We start from the raw sequence: 25019 nt of genomic DNA on the forward strand, positions 1-25019 counted from the left end.
TTTCAAAGTTTATAGCCAAAATAACAAAAAGGTCCCTAGTGTCACTATTCACTTGAGTCTAGGTTTAAGCAGATAACCCCCTGGGTATCTTTAAATTCTAGCGGAGAGGTTCCTGGCCGGATGGGGAACAGGGAAGGACGGTGGCCGGCCTTTTCCGGCGTCTAGGCTAGCCGGCGGCGAGGGAGAGGTTGGGGGAAACGAAGAAGAGATCGAGCCGCACCCTCTGGTGCTCGTGGCGCGACGGGAGATGGTCGGAGGAGGGCGGTCCACGGCGGACAGGGTTGCGGCGGCGGAGGGGCTCATCGTCAAGGGTGCTCCGGTGGTGGATGGTCGACGAGGGGTGGCCGATTAGCTGCGCGAGAGCGAGGCGGAGCTAATGGTGAGGTCGGCGCGGGCGGAGCGGCCTTGGAGGAGTGGGTCGACGGTGAGCTTGAGGCTCGCCGGCGTTCGGGTGAGCGGCGGAGGTGTTCCGGGGTCTGGGGTTGAGGAAACGGCGCGATAGTGAGGGGAATAGGTAGGGGAGATGCTTCTGTTCTGACGCACGCGAAAGAAAGGACAGCTGGGACTCTATCCGAGCTTGCCACGGCGACGAAGATGTGGCGGCCGGTGGTTGTCTCTGGGGCGCGTGGCGAGGAGAGGAGAGCTCCAGCGCTAAGGCAAGGGCGGCGGAGAAGGTCGGACGCGACGCGTGGGCGGCCAGCTCAAGCAGGAGGTGGCCTCCTGGCCGGCCCCGAGTGGCGGCGGCGCTGAACAGCGGCGGTGACAGGGAAAGCAGAGAAGTAGGCAGGAGGTGGAAGACGACTGGACTTTTTTGTAATTTCAGAAAATTCCAGGGATCTTACTGTAAAACTAAAATAACTTCTAAACTAGGGCTCAAATGAAAAAGTGCCCAACATGAAAGTTGTTCAAATTTTCAAGATCTACAACTTTGATGTTGTGCAAAAATTTATTTGACCAAAGGTTTGAGAGTTATTTTGAAAACATAGGAAGGATTTTGAATTTAATGGACTTTTGTCTTTTCCAATGTAAATTCAGTTTAATTTCAAACTAAAAAGCAAAATTTTCTGCCAAGCAATGATTACACTAAATTTTACAAATAACCCCTCCATAAAAGCAATATTTGCTCTCCCTATTCAAATTAAGTTATAGAAAAGACCTTACATTAAATCATAATTACACATTTGACCTTATAATTTTGTAATAAGGTCCTTGATCAAGTAAAATAAGCACATGATGTATAAAATCAATACAATTCTACTGTGTAGACACCTAGGGTGTCACAGTGAGCCTCCTCAAGAATCTGCTCCCTAAGCTCCAAATCTTTAGGTACCACTAATCGATTCTTGAATCATAACACCCCCTCATTATCTTGATGAAAACACTGAACTCTAGGATCATTTTCACTGAGCCTCTATCTAATCTTACCCATGCCCACATCACTTTTCTGAGTAGCAATAATCTGATCTCGAAGTGTAGGGATAAGGGTAATATTAGAAATTGTGCCTTCAGATACAATAGCCAAATTCATCTTCTCCATTTCTTGGCACAAAGTTTCTTGCAGAACTGTAGCTGAGACACAGCTGCAACTTGCCTTGCGACTCAGTACATCGGCAATGACATTAGCCCTGCCGGGGTGATAATGAATCTCCAGATCATAGTCCTTGATCAATTCTAACCACCGCCTCTGGCGCAAATTTAGCTCACTCTGGGTAAAGATATACTTGAGTCTCTTGTGGTCTGAGTATATATGCACCAGATTTCCCAGAATGTAATGGCGCCAAATCTTTAAGGCATGCACCACTACTGCCAGCTCCAGGTCATGGGTAGCATAATTCTCCTCATGTCGCCTGAGGGCTCTGGAAGCATAAGCAATTACCCTCTGATCTTGCATGAGTACACAGCCGAGACCCGTACCTAATGAACTACAATAAATATCAAAGGGCCCAGGAATAACAGGTTGAGTCAAAACAAAAGTGAGAACGCAGCGAAAACTCATACCTGATGCATCACAATATACATCGAAGGGCCGAGTAATATCCGGCTGAGCCAAGGAGAGGGGCAGACGTCAGAAGCTTTCTCAGTGTCTGAAAAGCCTGCTCACATTTGTCATCCCAATTAAATCTCACCCCTTTCTTGAGTAATTCAGTCATGGGTCTAGCAATTTTTGAAAAGTCCGGTACAAATCGGCGATAATAACCTGCTAGCCCAAGGAAACTCCGGATCTCTGAAACAGACTCCAGAGTCTTCAAATTCAATACATCTTGAATCTTGCTAGGGTCCACAGAAATACCCACCTCAGAGATAATATGGCCCAAAAACTAGACTTCCTTCAGCCAGAATTCACATTTACTGAATTTAGCATATAATTTGTGCTCTCTGAGACGCTGGAGAACAATGCGAAGGTGTTCAGCATGTTCTTCTTCATTCTTGGAATATATAAGGATGTCATCAATGAAAACCACGACAAACTTATCCAGCTCAGGCATGAATACCGAGTTCATGAGGTACATGAAGTGAGCAGGTGCATTTGTTAGCCCAAAAGACATGACTAGATATTCATACAGCCCATATCTAGTGGAGAAGGCAGTCTTGGGAATATCTTCAGCTCTAATTTTTATCTGATGATAACCAGAGCAGAGATCAATTTTTGAAAATACTCGAGCCCCGAATAGCTGATCAAACAGGATGTCGATTCGGGAGAGTGGGTATTTATTCTTGATTGTGACAGCATTCAAAAGTCTATAGTCCACACACAACCTGAGGCTTTGATCTTTTTTTTAACAAAGAGTGCTGGACAGCCCCAAGATGAAGTGCTAGGACGGATATACCCCTTATCAAGCAACTCTTGCAATTGCTTCTTTAGCTCGGCTAGCTCATTGGGTGGCATACGATAGGGTCTTCTAGAGATGGGTGCCATGCCCGGCTGCAACTCGATGGCAAACTCCACATTTCGATCCGGTGGCATGTCAAGCAAATCATCCGGAAAAACATCCGGGTATTCACATACCACCGGTATGTCAGCCAAAGTCTTGCCCTCAACCTGATTCACTGTAGGAGTCACTGATATGTGATCCCTCAAGTTCAAGGTCATACTATCATGAATAGAAGATTTGATGTGCACAGATTGTGAGGTCGTGTCCAGAATAACTCCCCGACCCTCCATCCAATTCATGCCCAATATAATATCTATCCTTTGTGTTGGTAACATTATCAGGGCTGCAGGAAAAAAATTTCTATGCAAATGCAGGGGTACTTGCTTGACAAACTGATTAGTGATCAACTTTCCCCTAGGTGAGTGAATATGATATGGCTTGGGCATGCTCTCTATCTTCAGCCCTAATCTAACCGCACATTCTTTGCTAATAAAAGTATGGGATGCCCCTGAATCAAATAATACTGTAACGGGTTGATCGTTTACTGAGAACGTACCCGCCATCACTGGAGCTCCCTCAGGAATTCCCTCGAGGGTGGTGTAGTGCACTTGCCCCGGCTTGAAATGAGCCACGTGCTGCTTCTGGCTCTGCTGACCGGATTGCTGGCCCTGCTTTGGTGGCATCGGGCAGTTCCGTGGAAAGTGCCCCGCCTGCCCACAGTTGTAACACGGAAACAAATTGGGGCGTACCCCCGGCTATTGCACCCAGACCTTCTGCTCGCTCTGTTGAGGAACAAGAGGCCTGACCGTCCCCTGAGGCTGTGTTTACTGGGGTGGCCGATACCCCCACTGCTGCTGTGGCTGGTGCTGAAAGGGGGCTCTCTGTGGGCCTGACCGGACAAGGCGAAACCGCTGTGGGGCGCTGCTCGAAGATCCTGCTGCCGGTGCTTTTCTCTTTTTCTCTGCCTTATGAGCCAGGTGGGCGTCCTCCTATATGATAGCCCCATTGACTAGCTCACTGAAGCTGTCAAACTTGACCATCGCCAAGCGATCCTGGAGCTTGCTGCTAAGCCCCTGCCTAAAGCAGGTCTGCTTCTTCTCATCGGTGTCCACATGGTACCCGGCATACTGTGATAGGGTGTTGAAAGCCTGGGAATACTGTAGCACACTGTTATTGCCCTGCTTTAGGGCCAAGAACACTGTGAGTTTTCTTCTGATCACTCATGCTGGGATGTGATGTGCCCTAAATGCTTCTTTAAACTGGGCCCAGGTGAACCGAGTGTCCGCCGGGAACATGGCCACGTGATTCTCCCACCATGTGCGCACGGGGCCCCTCAACTGCTGGGCTGCCAATCCTACTTTATCCCCATCATTGTATGGGTGCAGGGTAAAATTGGACTCAATAGTCCGAAGCCAGCTGTCCACCTCCAATGGTTCATCCGCCTTATGGAAGAGCGGTGGCTGAGTAGCCAGAAACTCCGAATATCCAGGAGCAGGCTTGGCGGTGATGTTCGTGCCGCTGTGCCCTACCCTGCTCCACAATCTCCCGGAGGAGTGCCGTCTGCTCATCGCGTCCGGTGAGCATGGCTGCAATGGCTTGGGCCAAATCAGGAGGGTTCGGTAGTCCAGCCATTCTGTATTCAACCATGATTAGATTAGTCCCATGATTTTGATTACAAAACAATCAACCATGGAAGAATGCAGGAAGCATAAATTAAATCAAAAAGCCGGAAATTTTTGCAACCAAATCCGGACTGTCTGGATTCTCATCCGGAATATCCGGACACCCACCCGGACTATCCGGACCTATGTCCAGAGTATCCTGTTACACTCATGATGTTTCACACCGTTTCCCCCCTCAAAATGCAAGAATCTTTTTAAATCAATGAATGGCATGATGCACAATACATGATCGTCCTAGGATAACCCTCTCATCTCCAAAACCAACAATCTAGCCACAACCCTAACATTAACCACATACAAAGCTATTACAAATAACCCCGCCCACACTACTAATTAACCTTTTATCTTAAGTTGAAATTCATTTTTAAGTCGTAAAAACCTCAAAATTAGTCATGCTCGTACCACCCCTAGTGTGTTTCGGCTCTGATACCAGCTGTGACGGAACCGCCAAATTAAAACTCCAAATTAAGCGTAATGGCCGTCATTTGAACACATCGAGCGCATTAACTTAATGGCTTAATTTGGCGATCCTTTCTCAACCCATGGCCCGATCGAAACCACACTGGTAGTCCTGCGCGAAGGCGGGCGCAGATGGTACAAGCACAACAAATATTTGAAAATATACAAGAGTGACATACGATATTAACAAAGAGTTTTACAAACTGAGTTCAAATACACCAATAGTTTACATAATCTACATAAACTAAATAGTTTACAAACTATACAATAGGGTAGCCAAGTTCAAATAGAAAAGAACCTACAACTACGCTAGTGTTCTGCCTCTTCTCAACCGGTCAGACTGGTTCATCCAACCAGTCAGACCGGTCTGCAAGGGAACTCTACATAGACAGCAATCAGACCGGTCCCACCGACCGGTCAGACCGGTCCTACCCAGACCAAAACCTAGAATCTAAGTCATGGCTAAACTAGCCCACAACTTTCAAATCCCTTCTAGGACCTAATTCAGAGATGCATATAGATGATCTTGACCCAAGAAAATCGACTAAAACCTTCCAAAAAGGGATTCACCCAACCCTAGGTGAATTACCTTGAATGAGTTATCTAGCCCACCAAATCTAAATTCCTTCTAGGCTTTAGTTCAGGGATGTAAGTGGACACGTTTGACCAAAGAAAATCAATTAGAACCACCTAGAAAAGGAGATCAATCCACCCAAGCTTGATTACCTTGAATGGCTTCTTACCCACGAAGAACTTGGAATCCAGAACACCCCAGGAAGGAGCACGTGGAGGAGATGATCACCTACACAAATCCGAAGCTCCCATGGCCTCAAAATCAAGGGAGAGAGAGGATTGAGGAGCTTAGGGCTTGGGTAGGGAATGAGAGGGAGAGAGCTCGGGGAAAGAGTGGCCTGAGCGTGGTGAGGATGAGTGAGTTGTTGAGAGAGAGAGAGAAGAGTGGTTTAAATGATGTGGGCCCAAAACCCACAAAACAGGTTCAACCGGTCAGACCGGTCGCCCCGACCGGTCAGACCGGTCTGACTGAACTGAGCCAAAAAATTTGATCAGTGAGTTTTATCGTATAGGTTTTTCTCAAAACTAAAGCTGGGCTTAGTCTTAATTATGGGTGATTAATAGCTGAGGTGTTACAGCAGTGTGGCACCATGCACGGTGCACGTGGATGATAATCAAATAGGTAGGGATTTATTGCAAGAACATAATTGTTGCGGTGGATGGTGGAGGCACACTTGGTGTAAGATTGGATGACGATGACAACAATGAGGAAAAATGATGAAGAAAAAGGCGTGTGGCAATGGCGCTGCCGGTGTGGGGTGGGGTGGTGACAATAGCGATAGCTAAGGTGTCATCGTTGCGGAGCGGGGTGAGGGCTCTGGTGGTGTGGAAACACGTCGAAGAGAGGGATATGGAAGGCAGTACTGAGTAGGGTGGCAGCAGCAAGGAAAAATGACGAATAGGAGTAATGGTGGCACCCACTATCATGCATGCATGTTGTACCGCTAGTGGCGTGCTATGACCTGACTGTTGTGGATCTATCCGAGTCCAATAAAGAAAAAGTGATTGCGTGTGCCTCAAGGAAAAATAAGGTAGCAAAAAAAACTTCTACTGATTGATCGTAATTTTATTCAACTGTACGCATTAGTTGACCCGCCATCCACATACAATTGAAGAGACCTTTTGTTTTCACCGCAGGCTAGCCCCATGTGCATGGGCCTCACAGACTGTGGAACATTATCCCCTCACGGTCTCACCCTTTTCATTCTCCTTCACACACCATCATCGGCCTTTTCTCTCTTTGATGCAGGGGCGCGCCCTTACCAACAACTAAATCCACCACCATTCCCGCACACCTCAACTCCCCATGTAGCCTCCGCCAAACCCTCCATCCTCTACGAGTTGGGCACCTTGCAACGCTAACGCCTTGCTAGCCTCGATCTGCTCCTACTCTAGTAGCCAGTCATTGAGGTGCGACGGCGCGATTGCATCGGCGCTCGAGTCCAATGGGGCCCATAAACGGCTTCATGGCAGGGGTGTGAACCGTGAGAGCAAGTATTATGGTGGGCGATTCGCCTGCCTCGTCAACCAAGAAGCTGAGTTGGAGGAGAGAGAGAGGGAGGGAAAGATTCCCTCAGCCGACGTCTCGCGAGCCGTCGACGAAATGCAGGCGAATACACGCTTGTGGGGCCTCCATCATCGATTTCTGGTCACCCATTCGCTGCCCCTCGCTGCTGAGCTGTGCAGCCATTAAATGGTTGTGGGGCCTGCTGGAACCAGTTCGTGAGCTGGACCACGAGCTGGACCGTGAGATGTCGGCGCGCAGGCAAAACCATTATCCTTGCTCTGAAGGCAGGCACATGTGCGATGGATTTGGGCGGCCTGTGAGGCATAGGCTCATAGCCGTGGCGTCATGGGAGAGGCCGTGAATGGGAGCAGCGCGACACGCCAGTGCCCCATGGACGGCTACGTGCCTACATACATGGAGGCCGGGGCACATCTCTCTCACAACATTCTCTCTCCCATACCTCTCTTTGATTTCCGCCAATTTGATTTGGTCCTTATTCTAGGGTTTGGGTTGGGACAGGTGCCATTGATGGTTTTAATTAACCATTAACCAATAATATGGTTTTGATTAGGCTGGGCCGGTTTTGGCTGCTCCTAGCTGCTCTCGGCTGGAGGTATACCAGTCGGAGGCAGCAGGGCACCAGGCCGGCTGTTTCTTACAGCAGGGGACTGTAGCTGCTGCTATTGGGGTGTGACCGTCGGCAGTGTAGGAATATGGGGTAGCAAAAACAAAAATTTTCTACCGCATAAACCAGGATTACTGCAGTTATAGATCACGGGATTACCACTAGACGCGCGGTTGCGGAACTTCTATAGCGCGTCGGTGTAGTACAGATGGAAGCCGGCAGTGTAGTTGCGTGAACCTCCTCACGAACGACTCGTACTTGTGCAGCAAGCGCAGCACCTCCACAAAGTCCACACATACGAAAAGAAGCATCGCTCTTCGGATTGCTAGATCCGCGAGAACGAACTAGGGCTTGATGCGCGGCAGGAGGAGCAACAGAGAGAGAAGGGCGCCAACAAAGGGGCGGCTAGGGCTGCATAGATTGGGGCGCCCCCCTCCCCTCCTTTTATAGCCCTGGTGAGCGCCACTAGATGGGCCCTAGTGGGCCCACTTTGGGCCCCCCTACAGATGGGCTGCTCTAAGCCCCCACCGCAATTCCAACCCCATGGGCCTCTCTAGGCCCATTAGTGCATCAAAGTCCAGTCTAATTTGGATCTCATTCTCATTAGGCTTCTGGCTCTTAAGTGTGTGACCCTATGGGCTCATACGTGAATAGACATGGCCCAGTACTCCTACTGGCCAATAGTTGATAGCGGTCTCTAGCAAGACGTGTCAACTCCTAAGCACGCGTGAATCATATCTGTCGAGCTGTCACAATCTTATACATGTTGTTCCCTTTGCCTCACGATATTTGGTCTAGCTTGAAGCCGACCACTCTTTCTCGATCTTGTGATTCGGAATCCTTGGTTAACTCTTAACCCTAGCATGGCCATGCATTTCCTGATCCGAATCACTCGAGGGGCCCAGAGATATCTCTCTCTTGTAGAGAGGGGCAAATCCCGTCTTGACCGACCATGTCTCACAACATGCTTCTTGACAAACCCGAAAGCCACCTTTATAACTACCCATTTACGGTGCAGCGTTTGATGGCTCCTAAGTAAGTCGGTTCACATCTTGAGTACATACGACGATCTCAGGTCTTAGGACACAGCGTACATATTGTGTAATGAGAAGTCATCATCTCGTGTTGGGTCAGTTCAATCTCATGGCCCACATGAGCTTACATTATTAGTTTGACATTCCCATGTCCATGACTTGTGAAACGTAGTCAATCAACTAATACATGTGCTAGTCTAATATTCATGTGTGTCCTCACATGAACTCCGACTAGGAACACTTTAGAATATTCATACAAGTAATGAGTTTCACAAATACTTCACATAAGCATTAATCAATACAAGTTGTCATCCATGAATATTCAAAGAACACTTTATTAATCATGAATACAAGGAAATATGATTGCGTCTAGGGCATATTTCCAACAGTCTCCCACTTGCACTAGAGTCAATCTAGAATGTATCTAACACCCATTGCTCTTGTGTGCCTCTCATGCTTGGGCTGTGGAAGGGGTTTTGTCAACGGATCTGAAATGTTCAGGTCCATGTGTATTTTGCATATCTTGATCTCACCACGATCGATGAACTCTCGAATGAGATGAAATCACCGCATTACGTGTTTGCTCTTCTGGTGATTTCTTGGCTCCTTGGCTTGCGCAATAGCTCCACTGTTGTCACAGTAGAGATCTAGCGGGCTAGAGGCATTAGGGAACACACTAAGCTCAATAAGGAACTTTCTTATCCAAACACCTTCCTTCGCAGCTTCCGAAGCTACGATGTACTCGGCTTTTGTTGTAGAATCGGCCACCGTCTCCTGCTTGGAACTCTTCCAACTAACCGCACCTCCATTTACTTTGAACACAAAACCGGACTGAGACTTTGAATCGTCTTTGTCGGTTTGAAAGCTAGCATCAGTGTAACCAGTTACAACGATCTCCTCTTCACCTCCATAAACTAGAAACACATCCTTAGTTCTTCTCAAGTACTTGAGGATGTTTTTCACAGCCATCCAGTGACTCTCACCTGGATCTGACTGGTACCTGCTCGTAACACTTAGAGCATAAGAAATATCTGGGCGTGTACTTATCATTGCATACATGATAGATCCAATTGCTGAGGCATATAGAACTTTGCTCATGCGCTCTCGCTCATCAGTCGTCGTAGGACACTGAGTCTTGCTGAGATATATGCCATATGACATAGGCAAGAACCCTTTCTTCGCCTCTTCCATGTTGAACTGCTTCAACACTTTGTCAATGTAAATATCTTGGCTTAATTCTATAAGCCTCTTTGATCTATCTCTATAGATCTTGATGCCCAGTATGTATGCTGCTTCTCGTAAATCCTTCATCGAAAAACTATTTTTCAGTGAAGTCTTTACGGACTCAAGCATAGGAATATTATTTCCAATCAGCAGTATGCATCTACATACAGGATTAGAAATGCAACAGAACTCCCATTTTCCTTCTTGTAAACACAAACTTCTTCTTCATTTTTAATGAAGCCAAACCCTTTGACTACTTCATCAAAACAAATATTTCAACTCCGAGATGCTTGTTTTAATCCATAAATGGATTTTTGAAGCTTTCATATCTTTCCAGCATTGGTCGGATCGACAAAACCCTCGGACTGCATCATATACACGTCCTCGGTCAGATTTCCATTAAGGAAAGCAGTTTTGACATCCATCTGCCATATTTCATAATCGAAATATGCAGCAATGGCTAGAATAATCCGAACAGATTTAAGCATCGCTACGGGCAAGAAAGTCCTGTAGTAGTCAACTCCTTAAACTTGTCAAAAACCTTTTGCGACAAGTCGAGCTTTATAGATGTGAACATTTCCATCCACATCTTTCTTCTTCTTATAGATCTATTTGCACTCTATGGTTCTCACACTATCAGGTGGGTCTATCGAGTTCCAAACTTGATTTTCCTTCATGGATTCTATTTCGGATTTCATGGCTTCTTGCCACAAGTCGGAGTCAGGGTCTGCCATCACCTCTGCATATGTCGCAGGCTTATCATTGTCTAACAATAATTATTCCCATGCTGCGCCGAACCTTGCTGACCTTCGCGGTTGAGGAGGTGCTTCTGTTGCCAGCATCTTAACTTGTTCAGCTACATTAGCGTCACTTGTAGAGTATTGTCCTATTGGCTCATCTCGAACTTCTTCGAGTTGCACCGTTCTTCCACTTTTCTCTCCTTTGAGAAACTCTTTCTCTAGGAAAACTCTATTCCGAGCGACAAACACTTTGCCTTCAGATTGATTGTAGAAGTAATACCCTAAGGTCTCCTTTGGGTATCCCACGAATATGCACTTATCCGATTTGGGTGCAAGCTTGTCAGACTGGAGTCGTTTGACAAATGCTTCACAACCCCAAATTTTTAGAAAAGATAAACTAGGAGTCTTGCCAGTCCGTATCTCATATGGTGTCTTGTCTACGGATTTTGACGGCACCCTGTTCAGTGTGAAAGGTGTTGTTTCTAGAGCGTAACCCCAAAATGACAATGGTAAGTCCGATTGGCTCATCATTGATCAAACCATGTCCAACAGAGTTCGATTACGTAGCTTGGAAACCCCGTTCCTTTGAGGCGTTCCAAGCGGCGTAAGTTGTGGAACAATTCCGCAACTCTTCAAATGATCGCTAAATTCATGACTCAGATATTCGCCCCCACGATCAGATCGCAAGGCTTTAATCTTCTTGCCACGCTGATTTTCAACTTCATTCTGAAATTCCTTGAACTTTTCAAAGGTTTCAGATTTATGCCTCTTCAAGTAGACATAGCCATGTCTACTTAAGTCATCAGTAAAACTAACGAAGTATTGGAATCCTCCTCTAGCAGTCGAGCTCATTGGTCCACACACATCAGTATATATGAGTTCCAGCAAATCCGATGCTCTCTCTGGAAAACCTGTGAACAACGTCTTGGTCATCTTGCCAAGCAAACAAGCTTCGCATGTCTCGTATCATTCAAAATCAAACGAACTTAGAAGTCCATCCCCATGGAGCTTCTTCATGCGTTTCTCGCTTATATGACCGAGACGACAATACCACATGTAGGTAGGATTCAAATCATTTAGTCGAGGCCTTTTAGCACTTATATTACAGACAGGAGAATCATCAAGATTTAAAATAAATAGCCCATTCTTAATGGACGCCAAAGTCACAAACATATTATTCTTAGAGATCACACAACCATTGTTTTTTCACTCGCAAAAGAATAACCATCCTTCATCAAACATGAAGGAGACACAATGTTTCGGCTTAAACTAGGAACAAAATAATAATTATTAAGCTCCAAGACAAATCCTGATGGTAGGTGTAGTTGCATCGTCCCGACGGCCAAAGCAGCAACTCTTGCATTATTGCCGACGCGGAAGTCAACTTCTCCTCTTTCAACGCTTCTACTCTTTGTCATTCCCTGCATCGAATTGCATATATGAGCAACCGATCCGGTATCAAATATCCAAGAATTAACATAAGAGTCAGCGAGAAATATTTCTGTAATATGAACGACAAGCGTACCCGAGGTGGAAGAACGATTCTTTTGTGTGGCTAGGTACAGCTTACAGTTCCTCTTCCAGTGTCCTGGCTGGTGACAATAAAAGCACTCCTTGTCTGCAGCTGGTCCAGGTTTCGCCTTGGGTGTAGGGTTTGGCTTGGGGTTCGCAACCTTAGTCTTGCCCTTCTTCTTCTTCCAAGAAGAACCTTTCTTCTTGAAAGTAGGCTTATTCTGGACAGCCATCACATGGCCGCCACCTGTGCTTTTCTTGATGTCACTCTCTGCCCTCTTGAGCATGCCGCACAGCTCATTCAAGCCCTTTTCAACCCCGTGCATGTGATAGTTCGAGATGAAGTTTCCATAGCTCGGAGGTAAAGAGGCAAGAATGAAATCAGTAGCCAACTCTTGGCCAAGTGGGAAGCCCAGCTTCTCCAATATCTGTGTGTAACCAACCATTTTGATTACATGTGGCCCTACTGGTGCTCCTTCTGCTAGCTTAGTTTCAGCAAAGGTCTTGGACATATTGAACCTTTCAGTCCTGGCCCGAGTCTGGAACATGTCCCGTAGCGCCACGATCATATCGTGCGCCGCATGGTTATTCTCAAACTGCATCTGCAGCTCAGGTTCCATGCAAGCTAGCATGAGACAGCTCACTTCACAGTCTTTATTAACCGCTCTCCTGTAAGCATTCCTCTTAGCAGTAGGGGCATCTGCAGCAGGCTCCTCTGGCAGTGGGTTATCTAGAACATCTTCTTTGTTAGCTGCCCTGAGAACAATTCTTAGGTTGCGGATCCAATCCATGTAGTTTGTCTCATTCAATTTGTTGCTCTCAAGTACGGAACGTAAAGCAAAAGTTTGGTTTTGAGCCATTGATCTACAACATAATGAATGCAAAATACTAAGACAAAAGTATTCATGATGGAGTAAACGACATTAAACAATTTAATAGAATTTATTCCCACTAAAATCAATATCCCTCTTTTGATTCTTAGTGATTCAAGACCCATAACTAACACGTTCTCTAGTGAGCTTTTACATCACTGCTAGAAGACGAGGTAGATCGGTAAGCAACTCTTGCTAATCATATCTCATATGACTCTTGTTGTTGGGTGACATCTCCATGTCTCGCTCCCAACCTTTATGCCCCAAGGTCCTTAACCGTTAAGATGACTTTATCAAGCTCACCAACCCTTTATGCGTGCATGTATCCGATACAGTCTGTCTAGTCAAGGAAAACTAGTGGCACCCTAATTTCATAGACCCACCACCAATCGTACAAGACATGGGACAGTGCAAGGTTTAGTTAGTAGGACATGATAGCTCGAAATTTGTGAGGAATCGTTCTACTTCTACTATGGCGCACATAGTAGTAAAACATCAAGAACGGCAAGCATATAATTGTGAATCAGTATGGCCCTTGTTCTCATGGTGATCTCTATCTCCATAGAACTTGTTCGCTATGTAGATCTCCATCTTCATGAAACTTGTTCACCATGTTGATCTCCAACTTCATGTACATGTGCATCATCCTTCATGTGATGAAAACTCCAAGAACTAGAACTTGCTATTACACCTAATAGCTAGTAAATAAAATTACATTCACGACTTGGATCATCACAGGTTGGCACGCAGGCCATTACATCAAATGCAAAAATTCATGCACTGGCTGCCTTTCCCTAGCAAATTAGGTCCTCTCCCAATTGTGTAGGAAAAATGAAAATTAATTTCACTTCCATGAAACCTAGCATAGTACTGAAAATGGCTAGTCTGAAATTCCACTATTTTTTCTAAGATCTGGAGTTAATTATCACATAGCAAATGGATAAACACATCACCTAAACTAAATTTAAAGACACAGTATAATCTAAGGCAAACTATATATTTCTGAATCAAAACTTCAAACATCAAATATCTTATGGCATATAACAGAAATGCCTAATAAGTAATAACACTAAAGAGATGCAAGAAATAAATGAAAAAGTATCTGATTGAAAATACCTTATCAACCACGCCATCTTCTGTGCCCTCCGTATCATTGGGTTCATACAAAGAACCAGAGTCTTCACGAGGCACCACCTTTTTCTTTGCACTCGAACTGGTAAGAATTGAGGCCAATGTAGTAACCCCAATATTGCGCAACATCTGGTTGTTCCTCATGTTTGAGCCCTCACTCTTTCATATTTCTGTGAGTGGTTGCTCTCACTACCGGAGACCACGAGTTCGCCGTGTGCCCGAGGCACACGGCGAAGACCCGTAGGCACACGGCGAAGACTTCGCCGACGGTGGTCCGGCAAAGCGCCGACGGCAGCCACGGGGATGGCAAAGACCTTGTTTGCCGTGTGCCAAAAGTCGGGAACACGGCAAACCTATTCGCCGTGTGTATATATAGGCGCACGGCGGAAAAAACGAGCAGACGCCGTCACGACCAGCTGACGACATCGGCGGCTGTTCGCCGTGTGCCTGCACCGTGGACACACGGGGAACATCCAGCCTTCGCCGTGTGCCCTTGATTTTGGCACACGGTAAAATAGTAAAGTTCGTCGTGTGCCTTGTTCCTGGCACACGGCGAACTATGGTCGATTTGCCGTGTGCACGGCCTAGGCACACGGCGAACTTGGTGTCCAGGGCTGGTCAAATGGTCACTTTGTCGTGTGCCTAGTCCCTGGCACATGGCAAAGTGACCAAACAAATTCGATTTTTTTTTTTGTTTTTCACGTATAAAGGACCCATATCACAACATATATATCACAGACATTACATATCACATATATATCACAACAAACATCACAAGCACTATATATCACAATATATATATCACAACTAGCCACAAATAACTTCAAACACATCCAAAAGTCCAATGCAAAGTCCTGCAAGTTCACAACATAGCCAGAAGTTCACAAATACATATCCAGAAGTTCACAAGTCCATAAATATTGAAATAAACAAGTTCATGGCTGCGGTGGGTCGTCGAACGGTGGTGGGCCGCCGAACTGAGGTGGGAACAACTGCTATGGGAGCGTCGGTGAGATGCCCAGCGACAAGTCTGGTGTATTCGATGACGCCGATAGATTCTGAGCCCTCACCAGCATCCGAGTGTGGCATCATTCTTCTGTACAGTGAGGCGACCGATCGTTGAAGTCCGCCGCCCGGCATCTTTCTTCAATCACCTGCATTTAAAAATAGTAAACCAATCAGCACATATATACAAAACGATCTTATAAAGAGAAAGAAAAAAATGCGACATAATTAAAAAGTAACATTAATAAATCAATTAGTATGGATCATACATGTATTAGAAATAATCATCTTCATCGAGATTAGCTGGATCATATGTCTCATCATCATTATCACGCAAGTCGAGAAGTTCAAGCCCGTGCACTAAAGGTGGAATTTCATCCTCATTGTCATCGCCTAATTGTAATCGCTCAAGTAATTCTAGGTCCTTCGCATTACGAACCTCCTCATCAGCGTCCTCGTCATCAACCATTTCATCATCGTGTACTTCCATTTCGATCACTCCGGTTAAGTCTATCTCAAAAATACCCTTCAAGCCCATCTTCTTGAAAGAACTCCCTGTCATATGTGTTTGGGTCTATGTTGTAATCCTCATTATATGGAATAGGTACTTTACCGTGTGGTGATACCTTGTACACCACGTCCCAACCCATAAGGCGATCGTCGGTTTTGCACGAATATGAGAGATAATAAACTTGCGTGGCTTGTTGAGCCACAATATAGACATCGTCTCCTGGATACACTGATGACTGGCGAATTTCGACTAGGCCGAGATGAGGGGTCTGTCGCACTTCGTTAGGATCAAACCAATGGCATTTGAATATGACAGGCTTAAGAGGTTTGCAACCATAAAATGTGAGTTCATAGATTTCTTCAATTATGCCATAATACTCGACACCATCAAGGGCTGTCGTACAAACTCCGGAATTTGTGGTTCTTCGATTGGGCCGACACTGCTCGTGGCTTTTTGTGTGAAAGCGATATCCATTAGCATCATAACCGGAGTATGACAAGACCCTATAGGCACAACCATTGGCAACTTGTCTCAACTCGGGACACATAGACGCATCATTTTGGGCCTGCAGGTAGAAGCATGATGGTTTGTTATACTATTCGCACGGACAAGAAACTTCAAATGTCTAACAAGTATGAGGATTTGTTATACCTTGTGCTTGAACCAAGAAATGAAATCGGGGGCTCTTTGTCCCGCACCGGACTTAAGAAGGGTGTCAACTTCATGTTGAGAAAACTCCCTATATAAACGAGAGGTAAAGGGGGTTGGATGCAGAATAGTTAATACTCGAGGAAATAGTTTGTTGAGAACTTACCGTATGTACGGCTCGACTTCCACTAGGTTGGTCAACACATACATCATGATAGTGCGCAACTCTTCATTGAGCAAGGCCTTAGGAGTCGCACCACTTGCACTTCCAATTTGCCCTTTGAAGAGGCTGAGGTTCGTTTCATTTTCGGCTTCATTGTAACGAGTGGGTGGATTGTGCACGCTTGGAAGGGTTTCACCATAGTATTTTGTTGTGTAGTTGGAGACCTCATCCGGAATGTATGCTTCTGCAATGGAAGATTCTATTTTTCATTTATTTTTGCATTTGGTTCGAAGGGTCTTTTGTTGTCTCTCAATCGAGTAGCACCAATGTCCCTGAACAGGCCCCCCCATCCATGCCTCATACGGGAGGTGCAAAATCATATACTGCATCGGATTAAAGAAGCCGGCTGGAAAAAATTTCTCTAACTTACAAAGCAACACAGGGGCCAATTTTTCCATTTGTTCAACCACAGCACGAGACAACTCCTTAGCACATAGCTGGCGGAAGAAATTGCTTAACTCCGCCAGCACTTGCCAGACATGGTCAGGGAGATATCCTCGAACCATCACCGGAAGAAGCCGCTCAATCCATATGTGGTAGTCATGACTCTTCAGCCCATTGATTCGCATAGTAGATAAGTTCACCCCTCTCCTTAGATTCGCTGCATACCCATCGGGGAACATTAAAGTTTGGAACCATTCTAGTACTTCTTTCCTTTGGTGCTTCTTCAGGACGAATTCAGCTGCAGGCTTTTTCCATTTCTTACCATCTTTGGGTGGCGGAATATTCAGTTTTGGTCTATTGCATAAACTAGCTTGACCCACTCGGGCCTTAAAATTGTCCTTTGTTTTATCAAGAATGTCCATGATTGTACCCCAGAGTGCCTCAGCAATATTTTTTTCCGAGTGCATCATATCAATGTTATGAGGAAGAAGAAGATCATCCATGTAGGAGAGCCTCCACAGGCCCGACTTCTGAGTCCATGCATGTTCTTCGCCATAACCCACAAAACCACCTTCTTTAACCCTCAGCGACTGTAACCACTCACGGACCACGACACCTGACATCATCTGCGGTGGAGGTTCATCAACCACGACACCTTTCGTAAAGTTCTTGATGTCATGTCAGAATGGATGGTCAATAGGGAGGAATTGTCGGTGCTTGTCGAACGAAGAATACTTGCCACATTTCGCCAACCAGATGAACCTCATAGCTGCCTTGCATACTGGGTAAGGGAACTTCCCGTGCACACACCAGCCGCAGAATATCGCATACGCTGGCAAGTCATACAGTGAGTACATGTACCACACTCGCATTTTGAAGTTTGTCTTTGTAGCTTGGTCATATGTCCATACACCTTCCTCCCAAGCATGGAGCAAATCATCAATAAGAGGCTCCATATACACACTCATATTATCCCCCGGATATTCAGGAATTATCAACGACAAGAATATGTTCTGCCGTTGAAAGATAACTCCAAGGGGGAGGTTGAGGGGGATAACAAACACGGGCCAACAACTATACGGGACAGCCGTCATTCCATAAGGATTAAATCCATCTGTTGCTAACGCAACACGTACATTTCGAGCCTCTAGAGCTTTCATTGTGTGACGCCTGTCAAAATGTTTCCATACTTCACCATCAGATGGATGTATCATCTTCTCAGGTCGGTAGTGTTTGCCATTTTTGTGTCATCTCATCTGTTGTGCTGAATCCTCGGTCATGAACAGACATTGGATTCTCGATATGAATGCAAGGTACCGTACGATTTTCACGGGGATTTTGAGCTGTTTCTTTTGACCATCACTAGAATCTACCTCCAACCACCGAGATGATTTACATTTTGTACAGTAATTTGTGTCTGCATGTTCTTTCCTAAACAACATGCATCCCTTCGGACAAGCATGTATCTTCTCACATGGCATCTTAAGACTACGAAGAAGTTTTTGTGCCTCGTACATGCTCTTTGGAAGAATGTGTCCTTCCAGAAGCAGACTACCAAAAACCATCAACATTTTGTCTAAGCCATCTCGAATAATGCCACACTCAGACTTTAGGGCCAGTACGCGTGCAATAGCATCGAATTGAGAAACATTGGTATGCTGGTGAAGTGATTTCTATGCCGCAGACAACATGTCATAATACTACTTTGCCGTAGGCTCTGGCGGTTCCTCTCTAGGTCCTTCTTCGAAGTGTGCTTCTTGAAAGTCAGCTAACATGTCTGTGCAACCGGCATCAACATCATAATCAATGCATTGTCTGACTACCTCTTCTCTCGCACGATGGGCTTCACCATGGCAGATCCACCGGGTATAGTTTTCCACAAACCCATTTGTGATAATATGTTTACCCATAGTGAGTTGTGATTGATGTATCCTATTTTGACACTTAGTGCATGGACACGGCATTCTACTCTGTCCTCTATCAAATGTCTTTTCCAAAAAATCATTGACCTTTAGAGCAAACACAATATACTCTTGTTCGCTCTGCCCGCCCTTGTACATCCACTCACGGTCATCCATCCTTTAACATACGAGCGAAAAATTTAAAAATTGATTTCATATACACGATATCTAACAAACTCTAATAGGTGAAGATAGGTCCTAATCCCACCCGAGGATGCGTAGATATGGTTGGTTTCCATGATCCACTCCTAGCCAAGACAGAATTTCGGCAGCACCTCCCCGCTGCTCTCCAAATACACGTCCTGTCAAAGAGATTGTGTATCCGGAGAACAACAGGGAGGTGATGCCGAAACTCTGGCACGGATCGGAGTTGACCATGAAAGCTAACCATATCTACGCACCCTTGGGTTGTCCAAATGACGTGGACAATTTGAAACACATACAGTTCCATATATGTAAAGAGCTGCATATTTCGAACCGTATCTCTTTCGAACGGGAGACGACTAAGTTACGTGATCTATGGGCTTATGCCGCTCACCTATGGGCTTATGCATAACACGGAAAGAGAGGTTGCTTATGCAGCTCACCTATGGGCTTGACGACGTGCGCGGCGTGGCCTCCTTTTCCTTGTCCTCCTCTCTCCTCCTCCTTCCAATCTAATTCCATCAATTACAACATAAGTATAGGTCAAATTTTCAATGTCATGACTCAAAAAAAATTAACACCCGACACTTACTCAAGCAGTATGAAATCCATTTAGATTTAGCATCCAAAGATAATGGTAGCGTGAGCTTGCTGGCCTTACAAATGGTCCCAGGAGTAAAGAATTTGATATTGAACTTAGATATAAACCTAAATTGTAAGTCATTATTCTTGAATTATATTTCAATCACATCCACTATATTGATCATCTTTAATTGTATTTGCCTTGTTACTAAGCAAAGTGGAGATAGATAACTGTCTTTGTAGTTTGTACTTAAATACTTCAATACTTGCTAAGCACAACGAAAGATGACAGGACAAATAGTTCTCTCTGAAATATGTTCTCAATTCAAAATCCATTTTCCTACTGGAGCTTATGACTCTGAGTTTCAGCGTTTCGCTTTCTGCTTAACCAGCACATGGTAAATTTTATCCTAGCAAATCCAGAAAAAAAAACACATACAGAGCGCTAGAATGAATGCCTAAATAAGACTTTGGACCTATCGATTCCAGCCTAAAAAAGGCAAGCCATGCCACGGGACTATTTACTGCAAGCTTTAGAGTGTGATTCTGATAGTGGCAATACCGAGCACAGCCATCAGTGGAAATAATCATAACGCATAGCAAAATGTAGTAGTGGATTAAATTAGTCTCACAGATAATGAGGAAATTTCATTTAGATTAATCAATGGAAATTAGAATATCCAGGTTCAATTATTCAGTAATTGAATTCATAAAACAAATTTAGTTCAAAAAACAATGGGGAGAGAGATTGATGCGTACCTCCTCGCGGACGGTGGCACGGCAGTACGAGAGCCTGGGCCTGGCGACGCTGGACCTCCTCGCGGGATGACGTGGCAGGAGGGGCTGGGGATGGCGCCTGAGATCAGGCGCAGGAGACGGCGGTGGGCGACGCGGGACCTTTTCGCGCGGGCTCCAGCAGCGATGGTGGGCGGCGCAGGACCTCCAGTAGGGGCGGCTCTTGCAGGTCGACGGCGGGCGCGGCGGGGCGGGGACGGGGAAGGAGAGCCGGGGCGGGGCGGGCCCGAGGCAGGGCCGCGGTGGCGGCGCGGCTCCGGGGCGGAGGGGCGGGGTGGCTGCGAAACGGCGCTGCGCGCTACGCAGCGGTGGCGGGGCGAGGCCGGGCCGGTGCGCAGGGGCGGCGGCGGGGCAAGGCCGCGCCAGCGAGGCGGGGCCGGTGCAGGGCCACGATGGCGGCGCGGCGGCGGGGCGGAGGGGCGGGGCGGCTGCAGGACAGCGCTGCGCGCCACGCAGCGGCGGCGGGGCCGGGCCGGGCCGGCGAGCGAGAGAGGGAGAGAGAGCTGAGAGAGAGAGAGCGAGAGTGAGCCAAAGAGCTAATAAGTGCGCGGGAGTTCGCCGTGTGTCCGATCTAGGACACACGACAAATATTTTTTCTTTTTTTTGTTTTCAAATTCATCTTTGCCGTGTGACACAGATCTTGGCACACGGCAAACATATAAACTTCGCCATGTGCCTAAACCTAGACACACGGCAAAGACTGGAAAATGAATTTATGTTTTTCATGTAGTCAACTAATTTGTTTTTAAAACATGTTTCACTAAATTTAATGAAATGTATATTGAAAAATATTACCAAACTCTATAAACATTGCATATGAAATGCTTCTTTGAAAAATTTTCATTATTTTATGCATATATAGCTCAATTTCATTATTTTCACCTAAATTCTAATATTACTAAAAAATTCAAAAAATGGCAAACAAGTCCAAAAAATTGCCATAAATGAACATGAACTACTTCATGTGGTTTATTGTCTATAGAAAAAATTTGGAACACAAATTATAATTTGAACATCATTTCGCGTACAGACATAACTGCAATCTTAGAAACTATATAGATCTTTTTCGGAGAAACTCAAGTTTGTTAAGCAGCGTTTGTCAAAAAAATGAAAAATGCAATCAAAATTTTACCATAGCCTCCTTGCATGATATTATGACCGCTTGACAATTTTCATAATTTTCAGACTACGTTTCGATTTTATGGAATTTATAAAACTCTAAGCCACAAGTTCGGTTGTTAGTAAGTTCGTAGCATTTTGTTTATTTTGCCGTGTGCCAAGGTAGTGGCACACGGCAAACTTTCATGCACACGGCAAAGAGGTCGATTAGCTGTGTGCCTAATGGGAGCACACGGCAAAATATGACGGCGTCGGCCGGCCGTGATCGTCGGGCCACGTGGCACTATGTTTGCCGTGTGCCTCCATGTGGCACACGGCAAAGAGGTCGATTCACCGTGTGCCTAACGGAGGCACACGGCAAAATATGACGGCGTTGACCGGCCGTGAACGTCGGGCCACGTGGCGCTATCTTTGCCGTGTGCCGGTCTGTGGCACACGGCAAAGAAATAGGTTTGCCGTGTGCTGAGGTTAGGGCACACGGCGAAGCCTCCTTTCGCCGTGTGCTTTGTTTTGGCCGTGTATTCTATATTTGGCCCACGGCAAATGCTCTCTTCGCCGTGTGCCCGATGATTTGCGCACGGCGAACTCTTAGGCACACGGCGAATTATCGGTTTCCCATAGTGTCTGTACATGCATAGAAAAAATTAATCATGACCTTATGTATTTGAGATCAAGCAACAGGTATAATGTACTGGAGTGGAGCTGCAACTGCTTATTGCATTTTCTGAATTGAACCAGGGACATGGCAATTAGCAAAAGAACTAATCCATATACAAATCAATTCTAGGAACACTAGTATGCCCAAACTGGTAATAAATTTACAACACATAGGAACACCAGTACACATAGGACTGAATGGCATACTATTCATGAGTCGCATTATTTCAGAAAGGAAAAAAGTGGCCAGTACTACATACTGCAAAATCACAAATCACATCAGAAACTCAAAATCAGAAACCAAGTCCTAGCATCTTTCCCCCTAATTAATCCTCGAACCATCAAACTCTAGCATCCCCCCTAATTAATTCCTTAACCAGCAAACCCTAGCATCTGTTTCCCCCAACTAATCCCCAAACTAGCAAGCCCTAACATCTTCCCCATCCAACCAATTGATCCTCAAACCAGCAAACCCTAGCATCTGTTCCCCCCAACTAATCCCCGAACTAGCAAGCCCTAGCATCTTTCCCAACAATTAATACCCGAACAGCAAGCCCTAGCAACAATGAATCCTCGAATCCAGAACAAATCGAAGTGGTGCGGGGTGGATTTACCTGCTGCTTGGGCGGAGCCTGTTCCCGCTTGTGACCAGGAGGCATCGTGGTGGTCGGCGATGGGAGGGTCGGGGGCCGGCAACGGGAGGGGAGGCATGGCGGTGGTGGAGGGGAGCGGAACCTGGCGGCCGTGCTGTGGAGGCGGCCCGGTGGCTGCGGCAGAGGCGGGGGTAATGGCTCTAGGGTTGTGGGACGCAGGATGTGGTGGATTTATACCGGTGGTGGCGTTTACCATTTTGCCCTTAATGCTGAGGAGAGAATTGTAGACATCTTTGGACAGAATTGTCATTGTACTCCAAATTTTCGGGTGGGGTGGGATTTTTTTTGCCGGTGGGGTGGAATTGGACCCGCCGAAACGCTTTGTTTTGGCTCCAAAATTTCAAACATGTTTTCGTTTTGCCGCTGCTATCCCAAACAAAAATTATGTTTGCAAAGTAGAAACAATGAAACACAATGGTTCTAAATGGTTTTAAAAATATTCACGTGTGACCATTATCACCATAGTTTGTAATTTGACTATTAATTTTACCAATAATTGACTATTCATTTTTAACTTTTACAATGCAAATTTTGTATGATTGGGTTGGTAATCAAATATATTTTACCATGAATCTAAGTTTATAACCGTAAGTGATAAAATAGATGATAAATGAATTGTCAATGTTATTTGAAAAATCGTGCCATGTTATACTGTACTTTATAAAAATGGAAGGAGGGGGTAACTTGTAAAAATATTTACATGTGGTCGATGTCATTATACATCATCATAGGTTGTAAAAATATTTTCATGTGACCATTACAATTAACCATGTTAATATAGTATTGGTCTTCTCATAGTTTGTTCAATTAACCGCAAGACACAAGAATTCTTTATCTCCTCATGTGACCTTGTAGTATTATGTGTAGTCGATGTTTGATCATCATGTGGACCCAATGTATATAATCTCTCATAATACGAGGTCATTCGTTCATCATGCTATTGGTTAACTTTTATAACTAAAAAACACGGACGGACTTTCATCGACTCGCGGGGATCTGTGCTCCCATGATTTGGTATAACAATATTAGTACAAATAAATTAGTTACCCATCCTTTTCAGAAAATGGATTGCAAAGCTCTCGATTCGCATCCTTTTACCTCGCGGGGACCTGCCCTCGTTTGGTGATTTTGTATAACAATATTAGTACAAATAAATTAGTTATCCAGTCTTTTAACAAATGGATTGCTAGCTTGGTGGTTGCATTTCTTTTTTTGTTTGTGCAGTATTTACAGCCTGGTTGGAAGGCCAGTCCACCGTGGCCCAGTAAAAATAGTTGTTGCATCTGCCTGGTATCCACCGTGACCCAGTTTGAAAGGCCCACGGTAGCGAGTCCGGAGCTGGCAGCCTTGTTATCCGGTCCGTAGCCCACGAAGGTGTCCCAGGCCTATGCGTAGCAAGTCCGCAAGCCGGCCATACTCTGAAAACAGGAATTAGTATTTTTTAAAATATTTTTTATGATGAATCAATATTGTTATTTTTCATAAATTTTGTGACACTTGTCAGATAATCTTTACAACGAAACGAGATTCGTCACAATGTAGAGTTGTGTTGTATTCATTTGTGACGATTTCTAGTTGGTTTTAGTGACGAACAAAATCTTTTTGTCACTAAATCATTGTTCCCAATAAAGACCGTCATAAAAGCAGTGGCTTAACCACGAATTGCTATGATGTCATGAGGTTTTCGTCACGTAAGCCCATATGTGTTGTAGTGGCTACTATAAGCTCTCACCGCAAGTCCAACCCCATGGGCCTCTCTAGTCCCATTAGTGCATCAAAGTCCAGTCTAATTTAGATCTCATTCTTATTAGGCTTGTGGCCTTTAAGTGTGTGATCCTATGAGCTCATGTCTGAATAGACACTAGCAAATAGTTGATAGCAATCTCTAGCAAGACGTGTCAACTCCTAAGCACGCGCGAATCATATATGTCGAGCCGTCACAATCTTATACATGATGTTCCCTTTGTCTCACGATATTTGGTCTAGTTTGAATCCGACCACTCTTTCTCGATCCTGTAATTCGGAATCCTTGGTTAACTCTTAACCCTAGCATAGCCATGCATTTCCTGATCCGAATCACTCGAGGGGCCCAGAGATATCTCTCT

At 45.4% G+C, this 25019-nt stretch overlaps 1 protein-coding gene across 1 annotated transcript; it reads right to left on the reverse strand.

Moving 5' to 3' along the window:
• Positions 1 to 14987: 14987 nt before the first annotated feature.
• LOC120679866 (serine/arginine repetitive matrix protein 1-like) lies at positions 14988 to 23050 on the reverse strand. Its single transcript, XM_039961529.1, has 4 exons — positions 22876 to 23050; positions 20450 to 20988; positions 19552 to 19620; positions 14988 to 15386 (listed from the first exon to the last, which is right to left on the reverse strand). The coding sequence occupies exons 1-4, from the start codon at positions 22918 to 22920 to the stop codon at positions 15383 to 15385; spliced, it is 657 nt and encodes a 218-aa protein (XP_039817463.1). The 5' UTR covers positions 22921 to 23050; the 3' UTR covers positions 14988 to 15382.
• Positions 23051 to 25019: the final 1969 nt, after the last annotated feature.

This window comes from Panicum virgatum, chromosome 6N (genome assembly GCF_016808335.1).
Source record: "Panicum virgatum strain AP13 chromosome 6N, P.virgatum_v5, whole genome shotgun sequence".
NCBI classification, from domain to species: domain Eukaryota; kingdom Viridiplantae; phylum Streptophyta; class Magnoliopsida; order Poales; family Poaceae; genus Panicum; species Panicum virgatum.

Bases quoted from the DNA above. Each gene is read 5' to 3' on its own strand.
- LOC120679866 (XM_039961529.1), bottom strand. From the start codon at position 22,920: ATGCCTCCTGGTCACAAGCGGGAACAGGCTCCGCCCAAGCAGCAG. The intron at 20,989-22,875 runs GTAAATCCACCC...TCTCTCTCTCAG, and splicing joins AGGCTCCGCCCAAGCAGCAG to CTCTCTCTCCCTCTCTCGCT. The intron at 19,621-20,449 runs GTACGCATCAAT...TGATGGAATTAG, and splicing joins GTGCCACCGTCCGCGAGGAG to ATTGGAAGGAGGAGGAGAGA.